General features: G+C 38.1%; 1 protein-coding gene across 6 annotated transcripts in view; it reads left to right on the top strand.

The window, feature by feature from the left end:
* SYT1 (synaptotagmin 1) overlaps positions 1-17,717 on the top strand; it is a 399,960-nt gene extending 382,243 nt beyond the window's left edge. For all 6 annotated transcript variants that reach the window (XM_060777410.2, XM_067469111.1, XM_067469113.1 and 3 more), the window contains 2 exons: positions 13,022-13,155; positions 14,571-17,717. In XM_060777410.2, the coding sequence (XP_060633393.1) occupies positions 13,022-13,155; positions 14,571-14,777 (341 nt within the window). In that variant the 3' untranslated portion in view covers positions 14,778-17,717. The remainder of the gene's footprint in view (positions 1-13,021; positions 13,156-14,570) is intronic.
* The last annotated feature ends 457 nt before the right edge of the window (positions 17,718-18,174 follow it).

Genomic DNA, 18,174 nt, shown 5'->3' on the forward strand with positions numbered 1-18,174 from the left:
TGTTATGCACTACTTTTGCCTATTACTCTCTGGTCCTACAAAAATGTGACATACTGTACAATTTTAGATATTTATGCAAAATTAGATTCCACTAGTTTTATGGAACTGATTTCTCTGCAACTTGGTTAAGATCACACCTTATCAACTTGTACAAGAATTGTTGTTGATCTTGTATTCTTTCCTTCTATATGCCCTAAATACAAGTTGCAAACTATTTACTCTGTGGCAGTATTGTGTATGAGACAGGAAACTTATCGTGCACTTCTCTGTGAATTCTAAGCACACCAGAGTTCTGTGGAACAATGAATTCTGGTATGTGCAGCTGCCTAGAAAATGTCAAGAGCTGTTTATACTTTTAAAAGTCATCAATAAAAGCTGTCCTTTTCACAGAATTGTATAGCATTTCACATGCTCCAGCTTTTAAGATAGATCAACAAGGTATTTCTTTTAGAGAGAAATCATGTTCAAAAGCTATTTTTAAAAGTGCATGAAGTATGTCTGAGCAACCTTACATTATTTGTGTTCTGGTGCAGCTCCCATCATGATGAATCTTGACTTACTTTCTTCAAGGATAATTACTTCCCTTTAGAAGAAAAACAATTCTCGTTGCCCAAGTATTTGATTACTTTATTTAATAAAACAATGAGTAAGCAACACTAAAGAAAGATTGGGGGTTTTTTTTCCAGATATTTATGACCTAGAACTCCAAACATATTTCGCCATTGGTATTGGACTTAAACTAATCTCCTGTTCAAAATTTCAGGACTCCATATTTCACATGAAAAGCTTTAACAAAGAACCAATGGGTTTCTGATGAAAATGCTTGACAGTTGATTGCAGAATTGTGACAATAAAGCTTTACTAGATGAACAATGAACTTCTTCAAGCTCCTACTGTTCACAGATAATACAAACACTAAAGATGAAAAATAGCCCTTAATCCCACTCTAATACTTCATGTATTTTCAAAGTAGAGGGTGAATCAGAAATTTATTTGAGATTGTTAAGGTGATACATGTCAGTCCAAGAACCTCCTCCATATAAATCAAACAAATAAACAATGTAATCAGTGACATCCTCTTAATGTGAAATATGGCCACGTCTTGCTTAAAAACAAACTACAAAAATTGGTCTTTCTCTGAATTGGAGGGAAAAAAACTATGTAGTGTTTTATGATCTTGTAGCCAGGGAGGCTGCAGGAAGAAATTATATAATTTTATAGAAAATTGGTGCTGATTTGAAGCATTTGGCTTTCTCTCTCATTGACTTCTAGCTTAATAAATTGGCCACCCTTTCAGATATCAAAAAGGTGTGTGGTTACTGAAGTTTAAAACCCTTGTCAATAAAACAATGAACTTTTCAATACATGAATAATTATGGAAATATAAATAATCCTTTAAAATTGGAATCTGTTTCACTTTGAAATTATATGCAAATAATCTTTAGCAGTACGCTAATTTCGAATATTTACATTTCACTCTTTATATATGCTCACCTTCAACAGGAGAGCCTCTCAATGGTATTTTGCATCTTTAGGCTGCATCCCTATATCGTTTTGCCTGGACTGAGACCTCACTGTATTCAGAGATGTCTGTTTTGAAGATGAACATATGAGTCAGCACTCTTATAGACTACAGCCATTTTCATTCTGTTTGTTTTAACAATTAAGCAAAGGCTGGAACTCAGGGCCCTCCTATTGTGGTTTGATTACAGCCTCCATAATCATAAACCATTATTTCTTTTCACTGTGAATGATGAGAAACGTCATTTAGCAACATTTAGAGGGACTTCTGATGACTAATATGATATTAAGGCATAATAATATGCAAAGAAAACAGCAACTAGTCAATTCTAGGATGATTAGGTTGTCATCCGTTCTGCCTCTAAGAATGGTCACAGTCTTTGCAAATACTTACACTAACATAATTGTCACTGGCAGCTTGTATTTGTTTGTTTGCAATTGATTTCTGCTTGACCTCACTGTTTATTCGTCCCCCTTTAGACGTAAAAAAGCTTATGCCTTAAGACGTTTGTTGATTTTCAGATTGCCATAAATTTCTTTTTCTTGTTTTTGTTTGAAGCAAACTTGTCTTGAGTAAATATTCCATCTCCCTTACTCCTCAAGAGCAACTCTTTCCCCTTTTCCCCCCCAGTCAGCCAGAGATTTGCAGCAGATGCTGACCTTTAGTTAGGAGACATTAGATCTATAACATATTCTCAGCCTACATTTCTCATCAAAAAATATATGTTACCAGCCAAACAAGGCATAAATTGCAGCACTGGGCAAATTTTTCCTACATTCTAGCACACATTCCTTGGTGGGCACTAAAATAGTGTATCTGTTATACTTGACTCACATCTGATCCCCCCTCCCATTCTACCAGTGAACCCATTACTAGCCATGGTAATCTCAAGGCTGTGTAGGAAATCCTAGGTGCTTAGACCCTCCAACATCTCATAGATGACAACCGGGACACATGTGGCCAAGCAATACCTCAATACGGTCAAGATGGCAAATGTTGTTCATCAGGAAGAATATACATCCTAGGAGAGGCTGCAGCAGTTGTCTTTTGCCCAAGTCCACTGGAAAGGACAAGATTCCACCATATGCTTCCCTCTTGCTGATTCAATTGAGTGCCATCTCCCTTTGAATTTAGATTCCAGCAACTGAAGTAAGATGAGGACAAAGAAAGAAAGTGGGAGGACAAAAAAAACTGCAATATTTTTAAAACAGCTAACAAGGTGGATGACTGGAAATTAATCAGGATTGTCCCTTCCAAATTACACACTTGGAGGATATTATTCATGTCATCTTGTGATCAGATAACACACATGTGGGTGACTGTGCAGAAGTGCCTGTCAATACTCACTGAAATTGTGGGCCTTTATTTATTTGTGAATGCAGGGAGTGGTAAATTGTAAATCAGGCTGTTTTCTCAGCCTCAAATGCCTTCATGAAGCATTTATTATATCATGATACTCATATAATAAACTGCTCAAATTTCACATTTGAACTGAATTTAGAAATTATCACTAAAGGGTTAATCTGTGGATATTTATTACTACACAATATTCCCTGACGCCATGCATATGTATAAATGTAGTTAACTTTTTATGATTTAGTTGATAGTTTTATGTTACTGTTGTTTTATGCTAGGTTTTCTTGTTTAGTAAGGCATTGAATATTACTGTGAGTATTTTGGAAACTGTTTTGAGTCCTCCCAGGGGTGAGAAAAGCAGTATATAAATAAAGTAAATAATATGTATGTGGCTGAATTCAGATTTGGGCACCTGGAATAGGACAGAGAGAAGCTCCCTCTCCCTTCTTTAACACTTTAGTCCTTCCAGCTCCTTGAAAATGCTACACAGAAAATAAGGAGAGCACTTGAAAAATTGGAGTCATGCTAGAGTTGAGAGAGACACTATCATCAAAGGAAGGCAGATGCTGATCCAATGTATAGTCCTGAAAATTAAGCTGCCCCATCATTCATATAAGAGAGGACAATTTCCACCAATACAAGATCCCCTTCATTTGCAGGCCCCTACAACATCCTCCACTGTATTCACAACCAGGAACAGATTTTCCATGGTTGCAAAGAGAATGGAGGAAGCATGAAAGGCTTTTCACTTGAGCACAAACCCTGTTCACAGGAGAATATATGAAAACTAAACCACTTTCTTACTTTAAGAAGCATTTCTTTTTGTGGAGCTTTTAGAGACATATCTTAATTCACTTTTCTCTCATTTGTCCCCTACAATTATAGTACTGGAAAATTCACACTTCTATATGACATACACACAAGAATTTGTGAAGCGAAATAGTTCTCACCCACCTCTGCCTTTTCTCCTTGTCTATCAACTTTCAAGGTATAACTGACAAGCAGCCATGCCAATTTTGAACAAAGCAAACCCATTTCTGGTTGATAAGTGGAGACATGTTTAATGCTTTACTGTTTAGAATTGTATTATAACCACATTTCCATAGCTGTTGGGGTTCTTCCTTCTGCACTATGAGGGCTTTGAAGTGTTGACAGTGGATCAAAAGCATGAAGGTTCCAATTGCTTCAAGGTTTATTTCAAACTATTTTATATTAAACTTACTTGCTAAGTGTGAATATTTTTAGTGACTAGTTGGATTCAAATGGCTCCAAGAATTGCCTTTACTTTATTTCATGGTATGTTTGATGAGAGGAGAAAGTTGGAAAATTTTCCCATTGCTTTCTTTTTTTTATCCTGCTGGATTTCTCGTGCAATTCTCTTTGAGCTGTGATATTTTAAAAATGAAACTAATAGAAAAAGCCATAGGTCATTATGAACCATTTTCTTGAATTTCTGCCATCTCATACTGAAAATTCTCCAGTGAGTAGATCAAGATGTTTTATGGGTTTGAGACCACTGCCTCCCTTCCCATTGTTTGAATTTCACATCCCATTGTGTTTGCTTTGATGGAGGCAGCTCAAAAAGGTGGTGGCTAGAAGTGCAGAAAATCCATCCAGCTCCCAGAGATTAGACAGATTTTATTTCAAGTACAGAGTATGAAATTGTATAATGTGTTGGATTACAAACAAAACCTCACATGGTGTTCCAATACCCATGCAGGAGAGGAAATACAAATACTGATACATGTGCTTGTACATTATACAGAAGGTGGGAGCAGAGATAACTCTGCATCCTTGGAGTGCAGTGGCATTTATATATGACAACCAACTCTATTACTCCTTTCCACTTAATTCTAAGGAAGCAGTTCCTGTGCTAAACCAGTGCCTGACAGCTCTAATGGACAGGATGAGGACAGGCAAACTGAAGCTTAATCCAGACAAGACGGAGATACTCCTGGTCAGTCAAAAGACAGATCTGGGAATAGGAATTCAACCTATATTAGATTCAACCTATATTAGATGGGGGTCACACTCCCCCTGAAAACACCGGTTGGCAGTTTGGGAATACTCCTGGATTCAGCTCTGAAATTGGAAGAACAGGCATCAGCAGTAACCAGAAGTGCTTTTCCAGTTAAATTAGTATGCCAACTGCACTAATTTAATGTGACTGTTCCTAGAGAAGTTGGATGTAGCCACAGTGGTTCACACCTTGGTTACATCCCGGCTGGACTACTGTAATGCGCTCTACATGAGACTTTGAAAAGTGCTCAGAAACTTAAGTGGTTCAAAAATCAGCAGCCAGACGGCTAACTGCGGCTGGCTACAACAAGTGGGCAACTCCTTTGCTACAGCAGCTCCACTGGCTGGCAGCACATTTCTAACACAATACAAAGTGCTGGTTTTGACCTACAAAGCCCCAAATGGCTCCAGTCCAGGTTACCTGAAGGATGGTATCTCTTTCAATGAACATGTCCCATCACCAACTCAAGTGCATTTGGAATATGAGAGAGGGCTTTTTTAGTGGCTGCTCCCAGACTGTGAAACTTCCTCCCACGAGAGACCAGAATGGGCCCACCCCTACCGACTTTCCGCAGGCATGTCAAGACCTTTCTCTGCCAGCAAGCATTTGAGAAAAGATAAGGAACATGCTGCTGGAGAGGTTGTGGGTGGGATTTTGGGGGGTATTGGGTGTTTAAAAATGCATGTTAATTGTATTTATTGTATTTTAGCTGTATTTCAAACCTAGCACACACAATACTATTAATTGTAATTTTTAATTTTTGTATTTGCTTTGTTTTAAATGGATCAAAGTGTGTTACTGTTAGCCACCTTGAGTCCCTTCAGGGAAGAAAGCAGGGTATAAAATAAGCAAATAATAATAATAATCCTTGTCATGCAATATATAACACAATGCTTAAAATCCTATTATTAATCTCAGAACAGTTGTAATATATCAGTAGTACCTTGGTGTGTCAATACTTACATAAGTTTGATTGATTCAATGAGTCTATTCTAATTAGAACTAATAATAGGCATCAGGCTATTACAAGTGTACATTCTACTCTGTTGAAAGGTTTATATGCTCAATACCCCATCCCACTTTTCCTAATTTTGCTTCCAACAGTGATGTTTTCTAGTATGGAACCATTCATTAAGGTCTCCACTTAGCAAATGATCATAAGTGTCTCCATACAAAACCACACTGGCTCAAGGGAAATAATTTGTATTAAGATTTTAAAATGGGGTTTCTTTATCTGAGTCTAAAATTACGTACCAAAACTACAGGTTCCCAAAATACAGAGGAAATATATCAAGAACTTTATCTCTTGGCAGAGTGTCAATCACTATTTACCCTTAAGCTGTTACACAAGTCCCATTCTTCCTCCACCTTATTCCTTTATTCTCAGAAAACAAAAGACAAAACACTGTGATTTAATAATTGACTGAAGCATAACATAATGCTCTAGCCCTCTGTGCAGCCTCTCAGAAATTGTGCCTGCCATTCCTGCTTCTCCAGGGAATTTAGTCCCTTTCCACTGCCTGCTCCCCTCTTCCATATTGAGACTTTTCTTTGACATAACAGATATTGATTTAGACAACCCATGCATGTGATTATTCTAAACTCATTAGAGGTTATTTCTGGGGTCTTAATTATCGTTTCGTACACACAAACACATCGAAGGAAAATGTTAAGGCAAATTATACATGGCTTAAAAGTCACAAGCCGCAAGCTGAGTCATCCTCCCACAAGAGAGAAGTTCACGGGCCTCAAAGTACGTCTTCTCTTGCAATCCATGGGGGAAAATATTCTTTCTGACAGAAATAAAGGCAGTGAATATGAAGGACCTATTCTCGTCCGGTGCTCTGTGAGAAGCCATGATGCCAGCAAGTCAACAGTCATGTTTCTTCTTGTCCAATATGTGGTTCCCTGTAGAAGTGGGAATGCATAACATCAAACTTGCTTAGATAACTGTCACTATCAAACCATCAGTGGACATTTCCTAACACAACATATCATATCTTTGCCATTCAGTGGATGTGATAATTTTTTTGCCTTTCCATTATCATACACTTTAGATGGCACCATTCCCAAATAAAAATAATAAACCACAATACAAGCATTTTCCTTTACAAAAAAAAAACCAGTTCAGCAAGTCTTCTAATATCAGCTTCTTCTTAGGATATCTGTCTAGATCCCATGACAGGGCTACCTATCATTAAGCAGAGGAAGGTAGGCATTTCAGTCAGCAACAAAGTCACGAAAACACATCATTATTTTCATTGTTGTTGTATTTTGTTTTTGTTGGGGATGGAGAAGCTTGTGGGAAATTCTGTTACCAGTGTCAAAAAGTACTTGGCTATCTTACATAACTTGAACTGGGTAATTGCAAGTGTACCATTTTGTCGTTCTCCTCAAGGCAAATTGTCAGGTGGTTCTGTTCTGTGATTCTTTGGTTGTGCCTCTGTTAAAAATTTAACTTTCTCAGAACAGGGACCTATTGTATTTCCATATTTTTTTTTCTCTCTAATTTCTTTTGACTGACTCAGAAAAGACTGGGCAACAGGGTATGCCTAATTCATAATATAGACAGACTCACAAGCATGACAAATATGTAGTTTTTAACTTGCTGATTAAAACAAATTATGAACGGGGCCTCCAGCAAATAAATCTTGAGCCCTCAATAGAAGCAAAAATCATTTCACTGGGGCTTTCATACTTGAGGGATATCCTACAAGAAGATAATTCTGGGGAAAGAAAAAGACGGTAGGAAAAGAAGAGCATATTACATGGATGGATTGGATTCAACCAAGAAAGCCACCATGTTGAGTTTGCAAGACCTCAAAAGGGGATCATAGAGGTCTCTCTCATTCATAGGGCACCCATAAATAAAGCTGATTTGACCACAACATTAGAAGATAAGTGTCATCACAAATGGGTATGTTTGGGATTAGGGTGTAAAAGCCAAACAAAGCATGATTTTATCTTCTGTCTTTGAGTGTAAGGTTGTTTCTTTTCCAAATATTGACTTTATTGGGTTATATGATTTTTTTCATTCTTCTATACTGCTCAGTATCTTAACCATAGCATAGTTGTGCAATGATCTCCGAAACATACTATTATATGTAATCTTTTCATTCTTCTGTACTGCTCAGTATCTTAACCACTAGCATAGTTGTGCAATGATCTCCAAAACATACTGCAAAGATGCAGAATACCCTTAACTGAAGATCTGTACTTCTCCTGTCATAAAATGAAGCTTCACCAAATATTCTGTTTAGATACCACACTTTTCTGGTATACCTTAGTTAAAAGGATCTGCCAACATTTTAAAAAGATCTATATTTGTGTCTTGATTATGTATTCAGTGTTCATTAATTCAGTTGCAGTCTAGCCACCTTTTGTGTTTCTGGGGGCAACTGTTCAAGAATTCTGAGTTTGAAATGTTCTGAAGAGAGAGAAATTAAGTACCTGCAGCTTAATTTTCATTTTAACAACCATTGACAAACTATGGCTTGGGTGCTCAAGGTTTTCTTTTGAAAGAATATTTTAGTATCATCCTGTTGCATTCCACAGACTCATCTCCTCCATCTAAATTTGATACCACTGATAAGTGTGATTTCTTTAATAGTGTTGTTGTCTCTAGGATACCAGATTTTTCTTTTGTATGTCACATGCACATTTTTCATTATCTATTAGATTAAATATCCCTTGTCTGCAAGCGTCTCGCTGTGGCTATTGGAGCTAGCTTTGTAGATGAGCAACTATGTTCTCAAAATTGCTGCATTTACTGTCAGCCTGATATTACCTCAACTTTCATTTCAAATGAGACACAAGCTTTTTGTTTGCCTCTAAATAATGAGCTGACATCTTTGCCTCTGAACTTCAGTAAAACAAAGCATGTCGCTTGAAAATCCCTGCTGCCTTTAAAGGCTTCTTTATTAACCCTCCCTTGAGATGTTCTTGTAAAACGAATAATGCACAATACAAATTGTTGTGCATTTTCCACTACTGAGTTTCCATGTTCTGAATATTAATAACTATAAGAAGCAACAGCTTTTACTCAGCCCTTCAGAAGAAGGACAATGCTATGCTTCCCAGCCAAATCCTCTCAGGGGGAATCAAAGATGCAGAGCTTTTTCCTCCATTTTATTTTCCAAGGTATTTCCATAATCTGCATTTTCCATCTGTATTAACCATTGTGCATCTAGCTAATATCAGTAAATCATATAGATATCATTTAATGATGTCATTTTAAGCTATAAGCAAAAAGTGGCTATTCTTCCTACTTTTGAGAACAAGGAAATATTGGTTACATTTTAAGTTGAATTACTATTTTTTTGGAACTTTAAGAGTGTAACTTTAAGTAATTACTTTTTAAGAGGATCTGCCCAAGCCATATTGCATTTGAATGTATCCGCTGTTATAAATATAACCCATGTCTTTCTAGCTTTCCTTCAATCAATAAGGGCTATTTCTGTCAGTATCCCTTTCTCAGTAATCAGTACAGTCACACCTGGTGAGCTCCGGATGGAACTGCAAGAATTGTTAAAACATTAAAAAAAAATAAGTAAGCACTTTATTCATTTCATGGATTATGATAGATTATTCCCATGGTTTTATAGGACAGCAACATATCTGCTGCAGGTCATATGAAAACAATGAAGGGTTTTTTGCTTCATTATGCAAGGTATCACAAAAACCTTGCATAATTAGTAAGCAAAGTCCTAAATCCATTGACTTAAGTGCTGAATGGTAAATCAACATTTATGGAAGTTCTCCTGATTTAATGCATCAACACTAGTTGGGACCAGCAGTTAGATTTAGGACAGGATTCTTGCAGTGAGTTTCATGGAAATTTGACTCAAAAGTATTTCCTAATCAAGGTGCAGCACTGCAACCATATTTCCATCACAGTTCCCAAATATGACAACCCTAGTTCCACAATTGAACTTTTTTTATCATGTCAGGAGTGACTTGAGAAACTGCAGGTCACTTCTGGTGTGAGAGAATTGGCCATCTGCAAGGATGTTGCCCAGGGAATGCCCAGATGTTTTGATGTGTTACCATCCTTGTGGGAGGCTTATCTCATGTCCCCGCATGAGGAGCTGGAGCTGATAGAGGGAGCTCATCCTTGCTCTCACCGGATTCAAACCTGCAACCTGTCAGTCATCAGTCCTGCCAGCACATCGTTTAACCCACTGCGCCACCGGGGGCTCCTCACAATTGAACATGAATGGCCTTAAGAATAATAATAAATTGAAAAAAAGTCTGAAGTGGGCAGTGGGAAATGGTTGCTTAATCAACTTCAAAAATGAAACGACTAATAAACTAAAACAATCTTTATGTAACTACCCTTTCTTTTTCATAGCTTTTCCCCCCTGTTGGTTGTCTGAGCTTATTTTAGTAGCTTTAAAACAGTTTTGACCATCTCATATTAGAGCTGCAAAGAAACAATCTTGCTTCTGACTTTTCCAGCCTGAACTGAATGCATTTAAATACATCACACCTTCAGCCTTTTAAAATCAGTGAACCAAAGCAGTAGTACTCAGGTCAAAAGGGGGAAAAACACTTCTCTGAAAAAAGGCTAGCTGAGTTTTTAAATCTTCACACTCTACTTCCTAATTATAGCCTGATGCATTTATTCTCTGGCAGATTGGGTGCTCATACAAAAACATAAGGAACTGAGATTAGAAGGCATTCTCTCGCCCTCTCACAAGCTGATTTCTCTCACCCTCCAGTATTCTTTCCCCCTCAAAATTGTTCTTTTTCATGCACCAGTGCATTCCTTTGTAAAGAAATGCACTTTTAAGTCAAAGGTGTTGGACATCTATTAACTGTTTAAAACAGAAGTGGTTAATTCTTTAAAATCTGTGATTTAACGTGTAGGAGTTCAACTGAACAGAAACTCTAATTTATGCAAGCATTCAGCTAGCCATTTAAAGAGAGGGCAAAGATGTGGTTGTGCGTGTGTAAGCTCTCTACCAAGCATCTCAGAATGTCTGGTTGTGGGTTCAGTGCATAAATCTGACTGGGATATAGGAACAGTGTGGAAGTTGTCTGGGTTTCTATAAACAAGTTTGTATATTTACAGAACTCCTTACATTAGAAAGTAGTTACACAGCCTTATTCAGATCCTTACCCTTAATGTATGAGGATCAAAACATTATCTGACATCATGGAGGAACACTGGAAGGTTGGATCTCCATGCATGCAGGGCATTGGAAGAGTGGGCTTCCAAAACTGTTCACAAACTGGACAATTGTGCCCTAGAACCTTGCCATATTTGACAATTTCAGCATCCTAGGACACTTACAGAACACTGAGGGTCCTTCCACACAGTCATATAACGCAGAATATCAAGGGAGACAACCCCACAATATCTGCTTTGAACTGGGTTATCTGAGTCCACACTGCCATATATTCCAGTTCAAAGCAGATAATGTGGAATTTTATTCAGCTATGTGGAAAGGGCCTGAGAGGACAGAGCCTGCCAGATCCCATCAGATGACGCACAGCTACTTCTGCTGGGGCTCCATCCTCTCAGAGTCCTAGCAGCATCCTAGCATCTTTGACAGGAATTGGGCCAGCTCGGGGGTAAGCCAGGCAGTGACACTTTCCCCCGTGGGATGGGGAAAGCACCAATGCAGGTGATGCAGGGCATGAGCAGATGGTTTCTCCTGGACTTGCCATGCTGTCAGGCAAATCCCCCTGCTATCATGCATTTTTTAGACTTCAAAGTGATGAGATCCTTAGAGGCATATTAACAGTAAAGATAAACTGTTCTAAATTAAGAACCAAATCCCTAGAGAAAACCACCAAATACTTCCTTGTCTAGTAATTTAAGGAAGAAAGATAGTTAGCTGCAAAAAAAACCCCAACAGAATACTACAATCTTGCAGCCTCATCAGAAAGGTGTGCAAAGAGAGGGGCAGCAGGACGAATCACATGAGGAAAGTGCCCCCCCCCCCCCCCCCCAGAGAGGCCCTATGCTGGCTCCATTGGAGCCAGCACGACATGGAGTTGAGGAGAAAGTATCTGGCAACACTTTCACCCCAGTTGGGGACGGGGCCTCTACCAGAAGTCACACCATATCCTGAAGATGGGGTAGAAGCGTCCTAGGATGTTGTTTAAGGTAAGTATGATGAGGTCCATAGAGAAGTTGCCTTGCTGAATTAGATGGGGATCAGGTCAAAGGTATAGTTAGTCTATCAAACTCGTCTCATCATAGTGGCTAGACAGAATTACTCTATCAATTTTACTTCCAAGGTATGATGAAGACAGTTGTTCCTCTTTAGCCCACATCTAATCTGTGTTCCGTTTATAGTCATTTTAATGGTCATGATTAATGACTATCTTCCATAAAATCTATCTAACCCAGAAATGGGACTCAATCAGCCCTTCAAATGTTCTTGGATTACAAATCCTAGAAACCCTTGTTCATATGACCAATGCAGAGGAATACTAGATTTTCAGTCAAGCAACAACTGCAAGTCATCATAATTCTCACCTCTGTTCTCATCCTCCTTGAAAGCAATTTAAACTAATCCCTATCATCACCTCTTATGCCAAGAAAAGTAGAAGTGTTTTGATAGGTTTTCCTGTACCGTAGATAAAAGATGAGGTAGCTGTGTTCAGTTGCGTCCGCCATGTACTCTGATGTTGTCAGCAGACACCTCTGAGCCTATCTTCGGTTGGAACAGTAAAGAGAAGAGGTGTAACCTTCTCTGCTTCCAAGTTATTTCTTCCATAGAGCCTTGCAAGGAGGAAAGCAAACATGAATGGGGAGAGCGTGATTAAATATCTGGAGAGAGTTTTTGTCCTTGCAGAGACACTTTGGCTATCTATGTAAAGACTGATATTTCAGGGCACAGGCATTTTACCATAATACCTCCTCTGCCAGTTCCCATAATACAGTATCATGATTTAGCATAGCTGCATTATCTGAACACTTACTTTGCAACTGTATCTGCTCTTTATCTTGTGCAAATATGGATCTTGCTAACAATGCATGTCCAGCTAGCCCAGAAGACATTGTGTGCTCCCTGGCTTCTCTCATGTCAAGGATTATCCTAACCAGAGGACATACATATTAGCCGATGCTCCCATTTCCTTACAACTTTGTTTTTCTTTTTATTTCTCAGATCCCTATGTGAAGATTCATTTGATGCAGAATGGGAAACGACTGAAGAAGAAGAAGACAACAATTAAGAAGAACACCCTGAATCCCTATTACAATGAGTCTTTCAGCTTTGAAGTACCATTTGAGCAAATCCAGGTAATGTCAAACATCAGTTGCTTATTTGGCCTTAGAATTCCATTCCTTAGCCCTCATAAATATTTAAAACTAACCTCACTAATTATGACGTATGAATGCCTTCATTAGCATCTACACGCCAAAACTCATGGTCTAAAATGAGTGTGACTCCTTCAAGAGAATAATGATAAAATATATTGCACTTATTTACTGTCAAAAGGTAAGTGACAGAAGTTGTAATAATATTCAGCACAAACAGATTCTTAGCATAGTGATAAGCAAACAGATTTATTGACTAAACTAATGCAGTCAAGAAAAATTCATTCTTACGTTTCCACATTTTTCATACTACAGATCTGATTTATATGCTAACTAAAAATGGAGTCATAATACCATAATATGCAAAGCTCCTCCATCAACTGTACTGCCAGATCCAGTCTTATAAGATACATAAATATGAGAACAAATAACCTAGATTATTGGTGTGGGAAGACTATGGTTTCAGCACAAAGTGCTGCTATTCAGGCAGTGTTAAAGCAGCACTGCAAACACATATGTCAGATCATATTTAATATACCTTTTATGCAAATTATAAATCATGGATTCAAAACTATGTGCCAAGATCCAAGTTTTAGGATCTGAGACACCAGTACATTAACACAGAAGAACAAGAACATGTTGTTACAGTGGTATTGTTGCTACGCTGACAAAATAAAAAACAAAATCAGATGAAGTTTTTGTTTTGTTTTTTGTATTTGTTTTACAAAGACATTTGAGCAGAAACAGAGACAGAGTTGTACAAATTTTTAAATATCAGTGATAAGATTCTGGGAAGGACTGTTGGATTATAACACAAAGGAAACCCAAATTTATGACTAGTATTCTTGAAGATCAGGAAGATAACAATGGTCTTAAAGGTGGAGGTCAGAGTCATGTGTCAAGTTATACTTAAATAAGTAATTAAGGCCCCTTCTATGCTGCCAAATAATCCAGATTTTCAAAGCAGATAATCCACATTATCTGCTTTGAAATGGATTACATAAATCTACACTAACATATAATCCAATTCAAAGCAGATAATCTGGATTTTATATGACAGTGTAGAAGGGGCCTCTCCTTGCTTGGCCTGGACTCCCCACCACCACCACCACCACCACCACCACCACCACCACCGCCACCACTTGATGGAAATATAATTCAATCATGTTTCAGTCATTGGCATAATGGGTCTCCTTTTCCCATGTAGCTGATGCCTGGTGCAACAAATTGAGGCAGGGCTGAGTCATAATAATAGAAATAGTGTCTAAATAATGATCAGCTGGCATTTGTGAACATAAAACAGGAACTCTCACACCAGACAAGCCAAATGTGTGCAGGCAATCTAGCTTGAGGTTTCCTTTTTTCATTCCTTGCTTTGTTCTCTCACCCTGTTTTAGAAAGTGCAAGTTGTTGTGACTGTTTTGGACTATGACAAGATTGGCAAGAATGATGCCATTGGCAAAGTGTTTGTGGGCTACAACAGCACTGGAGCGGAGCTGCGACATTGGTCAGACATGTTGGCCAACCCGAGGCGACCCATTGCACAGTGGCACACCTTACAGCAAGAGGAAGAAGTAGACGCCATGCTTGCATCCAAGAAGTAAAAAAAAGAAAAGAAGATGACGAAGTGAGAAAAGAAGCCTTTCTGCATTTGCCCATATAGTGCTCTTTAGCCAGTATCTGTAAATACCTCAGTAATATGGGTCCTTTTATTTCCAGCCATGCATCCTAACACAGATCAGTGGTACTTCAAATCTTGTTTTAATTTGCACAACTTTAAATGTAGAAAGCCCTATAAGGCCCTCCATCTCGCCACTGCCCTCAGATCTACTTCTTCTTTTAAGCAATATGTGTAGATAGAGCATGACAGAAATTATTTATTGTATCACACAGTTGTACATACCAGTATGCTAAAAATTTATTTCTAGTCCGTTTCTTTGTATGTTGTAAGCGTTTCCTAATCTGTGTATATCTAGATGTTTTTAATAAGATGTTATATTTTAAATTATGTAAATTGATTGAGATATAGGAGAGCTGATAATATATTATAGGGTAATTATTGTATCGTCTGCATTCCAGAAAAAAAATTCCAACTTGTAAGGCACTAGTAGTGTTACACTGACATCTTAAAGGACAACTTAAATCTGAGCTTTCAACTGAACCATTATAATACCAAGATATGCTCACACGGCACTCCTTTAAGGGGTGAAACCCATTGGTAGTCTTTTCTCATGGGCAACTTAGCATGATCTGAGCAGCTCCACAGCTGACCTCAAGGAAGCGTAGCCAGAAGCTAGTATATTGTGTTTTTATTTTCTTACGTGTGTGTATATATATATAAAAAAACAAACTTAAAATCATGGCTTTACACTTAGAAATCGAAGGCACAATTCCTTGGGGGGGGGGGGGAGGAAAGGGAGCATGACAGCAACATATAAATTGGGAAGGGGCACTTAATCATACGGTTTGGGATGCTATAGTAGCAAACCTCTGAACAAGCCGTGGCAAACATCCCTGAAAACCAGTAGCTCTCCGTTATCACCTTTATACAAAATTTACATACTGTGAATCCCATCCGTGATTTCACATTCTCTAATTCTAATGAGTTTGCACATTAGACTTTGTAACAAAATATTTTATTATACTAAGCCAGATGAGAGGGAATGCAGAAATATTTTTTAAAACAAAAATCACAGCCGTGTGTGTTTATTATACAAAAGTAGTTTCATGGTGACGAGACAGTATTGTAAAATCCCATCAAAAGAGGACAGAAAAATTTAGCCATATTTCTGAATGCACTTCAAAGCAAGCCAAAAGATAACAGCTAGTGACCTTTTATATACTATTTATACTTAATAAGTTTTAATTTGTCCTTTAAAAAAAGTGAAACAAAACAAAGAACAAGTTCTAGCAAACTGAAGCAACCTCTTATGTACACTAGATGCTCGTTTCAGGCGGAGTTTTTAAATGTTTTCAATGTTACTATGTAGTAAATGGCACTATTATGAAGCTATTAGTCATTCCATAAGCGTCTTAAAAGACTGCTCTGTGTATCACTGTGACTGCCGTGTGTGCTTAGAAACTGTAGTTTTCTCAGTGGATAGCAATCAATTTATTCCGTAGTGATATTGTAAAAATACTGCCATTCCCTTCTACTGCACTGCCGAAGGAGTGCATAGCACAAGCAGTTCTCAGACTATGGACCAATCCAGAACTGGAAAGCTATGCATAGGACAAGGGCATCATATAGAATGGATAGACCACACAGCATTTTGTCAACACTGTGCAATATTTCACATCACCCCATTTTGATGGTAAATGCTTGTTCGATAGATAAAGCAGCCCATCATTTAATATGACATCATTTGACGGTGTCATACATAGGCATTCCTTTTTCAGCTCAGTTCTCTTTCTTGGAGACTCCATTTATTTATTGGCTTATTTATTTATTTATTTGCTTACTCATTCATTCCCTCATTTCCTTGAGAGACTGTGAATATATTGTAATACCCTGGAAGTACTGGTTATGTTTTCATAACAGGAACATGCATCCCCCTTCCACAAAAGGACCCTTCAGATGAAAAGAATGATTTGATGCATGGTTGTTGTTGCTTTAAATGTAAAAGGCACCACCAACCATTTCTGAATGTTGACTCCCCTTTTTCAGAGCAGTGCACTTGCACCTTCACTCCCTAAAAAGTGGAGAATTTAACTCACAGGTCACAAATGGAACATGTTGCAACATAATCTGATTTCTATATAGCATCCTAAAAGACATGCTGCAACACCTATTGGGTCTTTCTATTTTGTATACTACGCGCAGCAAAAGCATAATTGAGTCAGATAAGCTTCGAGGTAAATAGGAAAAATCCAAGAATACCTTTATATTCTTCAAAGGACCAAATCCCACCAAAGAGAAGAGCTAAACCCAGTTGTGCAGCCTTCCGGGGAAAACTTACAGACTCCAGCATTACTTTCTTTAATTGAACAGCCTAGCCGAGAGTGGAGGGGGAGAAACACACATCCTGAAATGTACAGGCTCAAGCTGCCAGAATAGATTCATTGTGTTAAGGTATTCTTAATGCATTCTCTTCCTACACTGCCAGACTGAATGTCACCACAGAATTGGTTGGTAATGTACTATGGTTCTCAGCAGAGAGCAAACCTGCTATTTGACCAAGATGACATTTTCATCCTCAAAGAAACCACATGTACCTTTCTGACAAAGCTGTGTAAAAGTATTAGAATCTGATGCTGTAGAAAGATCCTAGTTGCCTTTGTGTATATTTACTGCCTGCTTGAGTGTTTCTGTGTGGGTTTTTTCTCTGTATCTTGTAGAAACGTTTGGGGTGTTCTATCCTGCCATATTGCTCGTGGCCCGCGAGCTGACAAATTTAGCTGTATTTTACATTCAGTTTTGATGAGGTGGTTTATATTTTGTTTCACTTTTGTGTAGTGAATCCCACGGTAGAGTTTTCCAGGTGTTGTTAAAATAAAACATACATACTACACAGATATCCAATAAAAATGTTTTATTTCCTGTTGATGCCTTGAGTGCTTTCGGTTTTATTTTTCACCTTGCTAACTAATCTGATACAGGAGTTCATCAACTGCCATTTGTCATTCTCTGCTTTGCCAGAGGAAGACACCCTTGGAAAGGTGAATTTGGGGGCACAGATTTCCCTCCACACCATGCTGTCTCTGGAATTCTTGGAGTTACAGTCCAAAGGATGCTTTTTCCAAAGTTGAATAGATATAAAAGCCATTTGCAATTTTAAATCTTCACTCTCTGTGATGTGCACAAACACATCTCAGGGTTTGCCTAGCTTGGAGAGAAATTTTCCATATTGTAATGGCGATGCCTATTCCTGTATGATCCAAATAAAGACACAAATTGATGGAAGCAGGATTCTTCATGTGTTTTCCTAAGAGAGAAAAGAATTGCAGGTGAAAACAGATGCGTTACTCAGTTCTCTATCCACTTTACAAAGCACCTACCAG

Source organism: Anolis sagrei, chromosome 5 (genome assembly GCF_037176765.1).
Source record: "Anolis sagrei isolate rAnoSag1 chromosome 5, rAnoSag1.mat, whole genome shotgun sequence".
Classification (NCBI taxonomy): Eukaryota; Metazoa; Chordata; class Lepidosauria; order Squamata; family Dactyloidae; genus Anolis; species Anolis sagrei.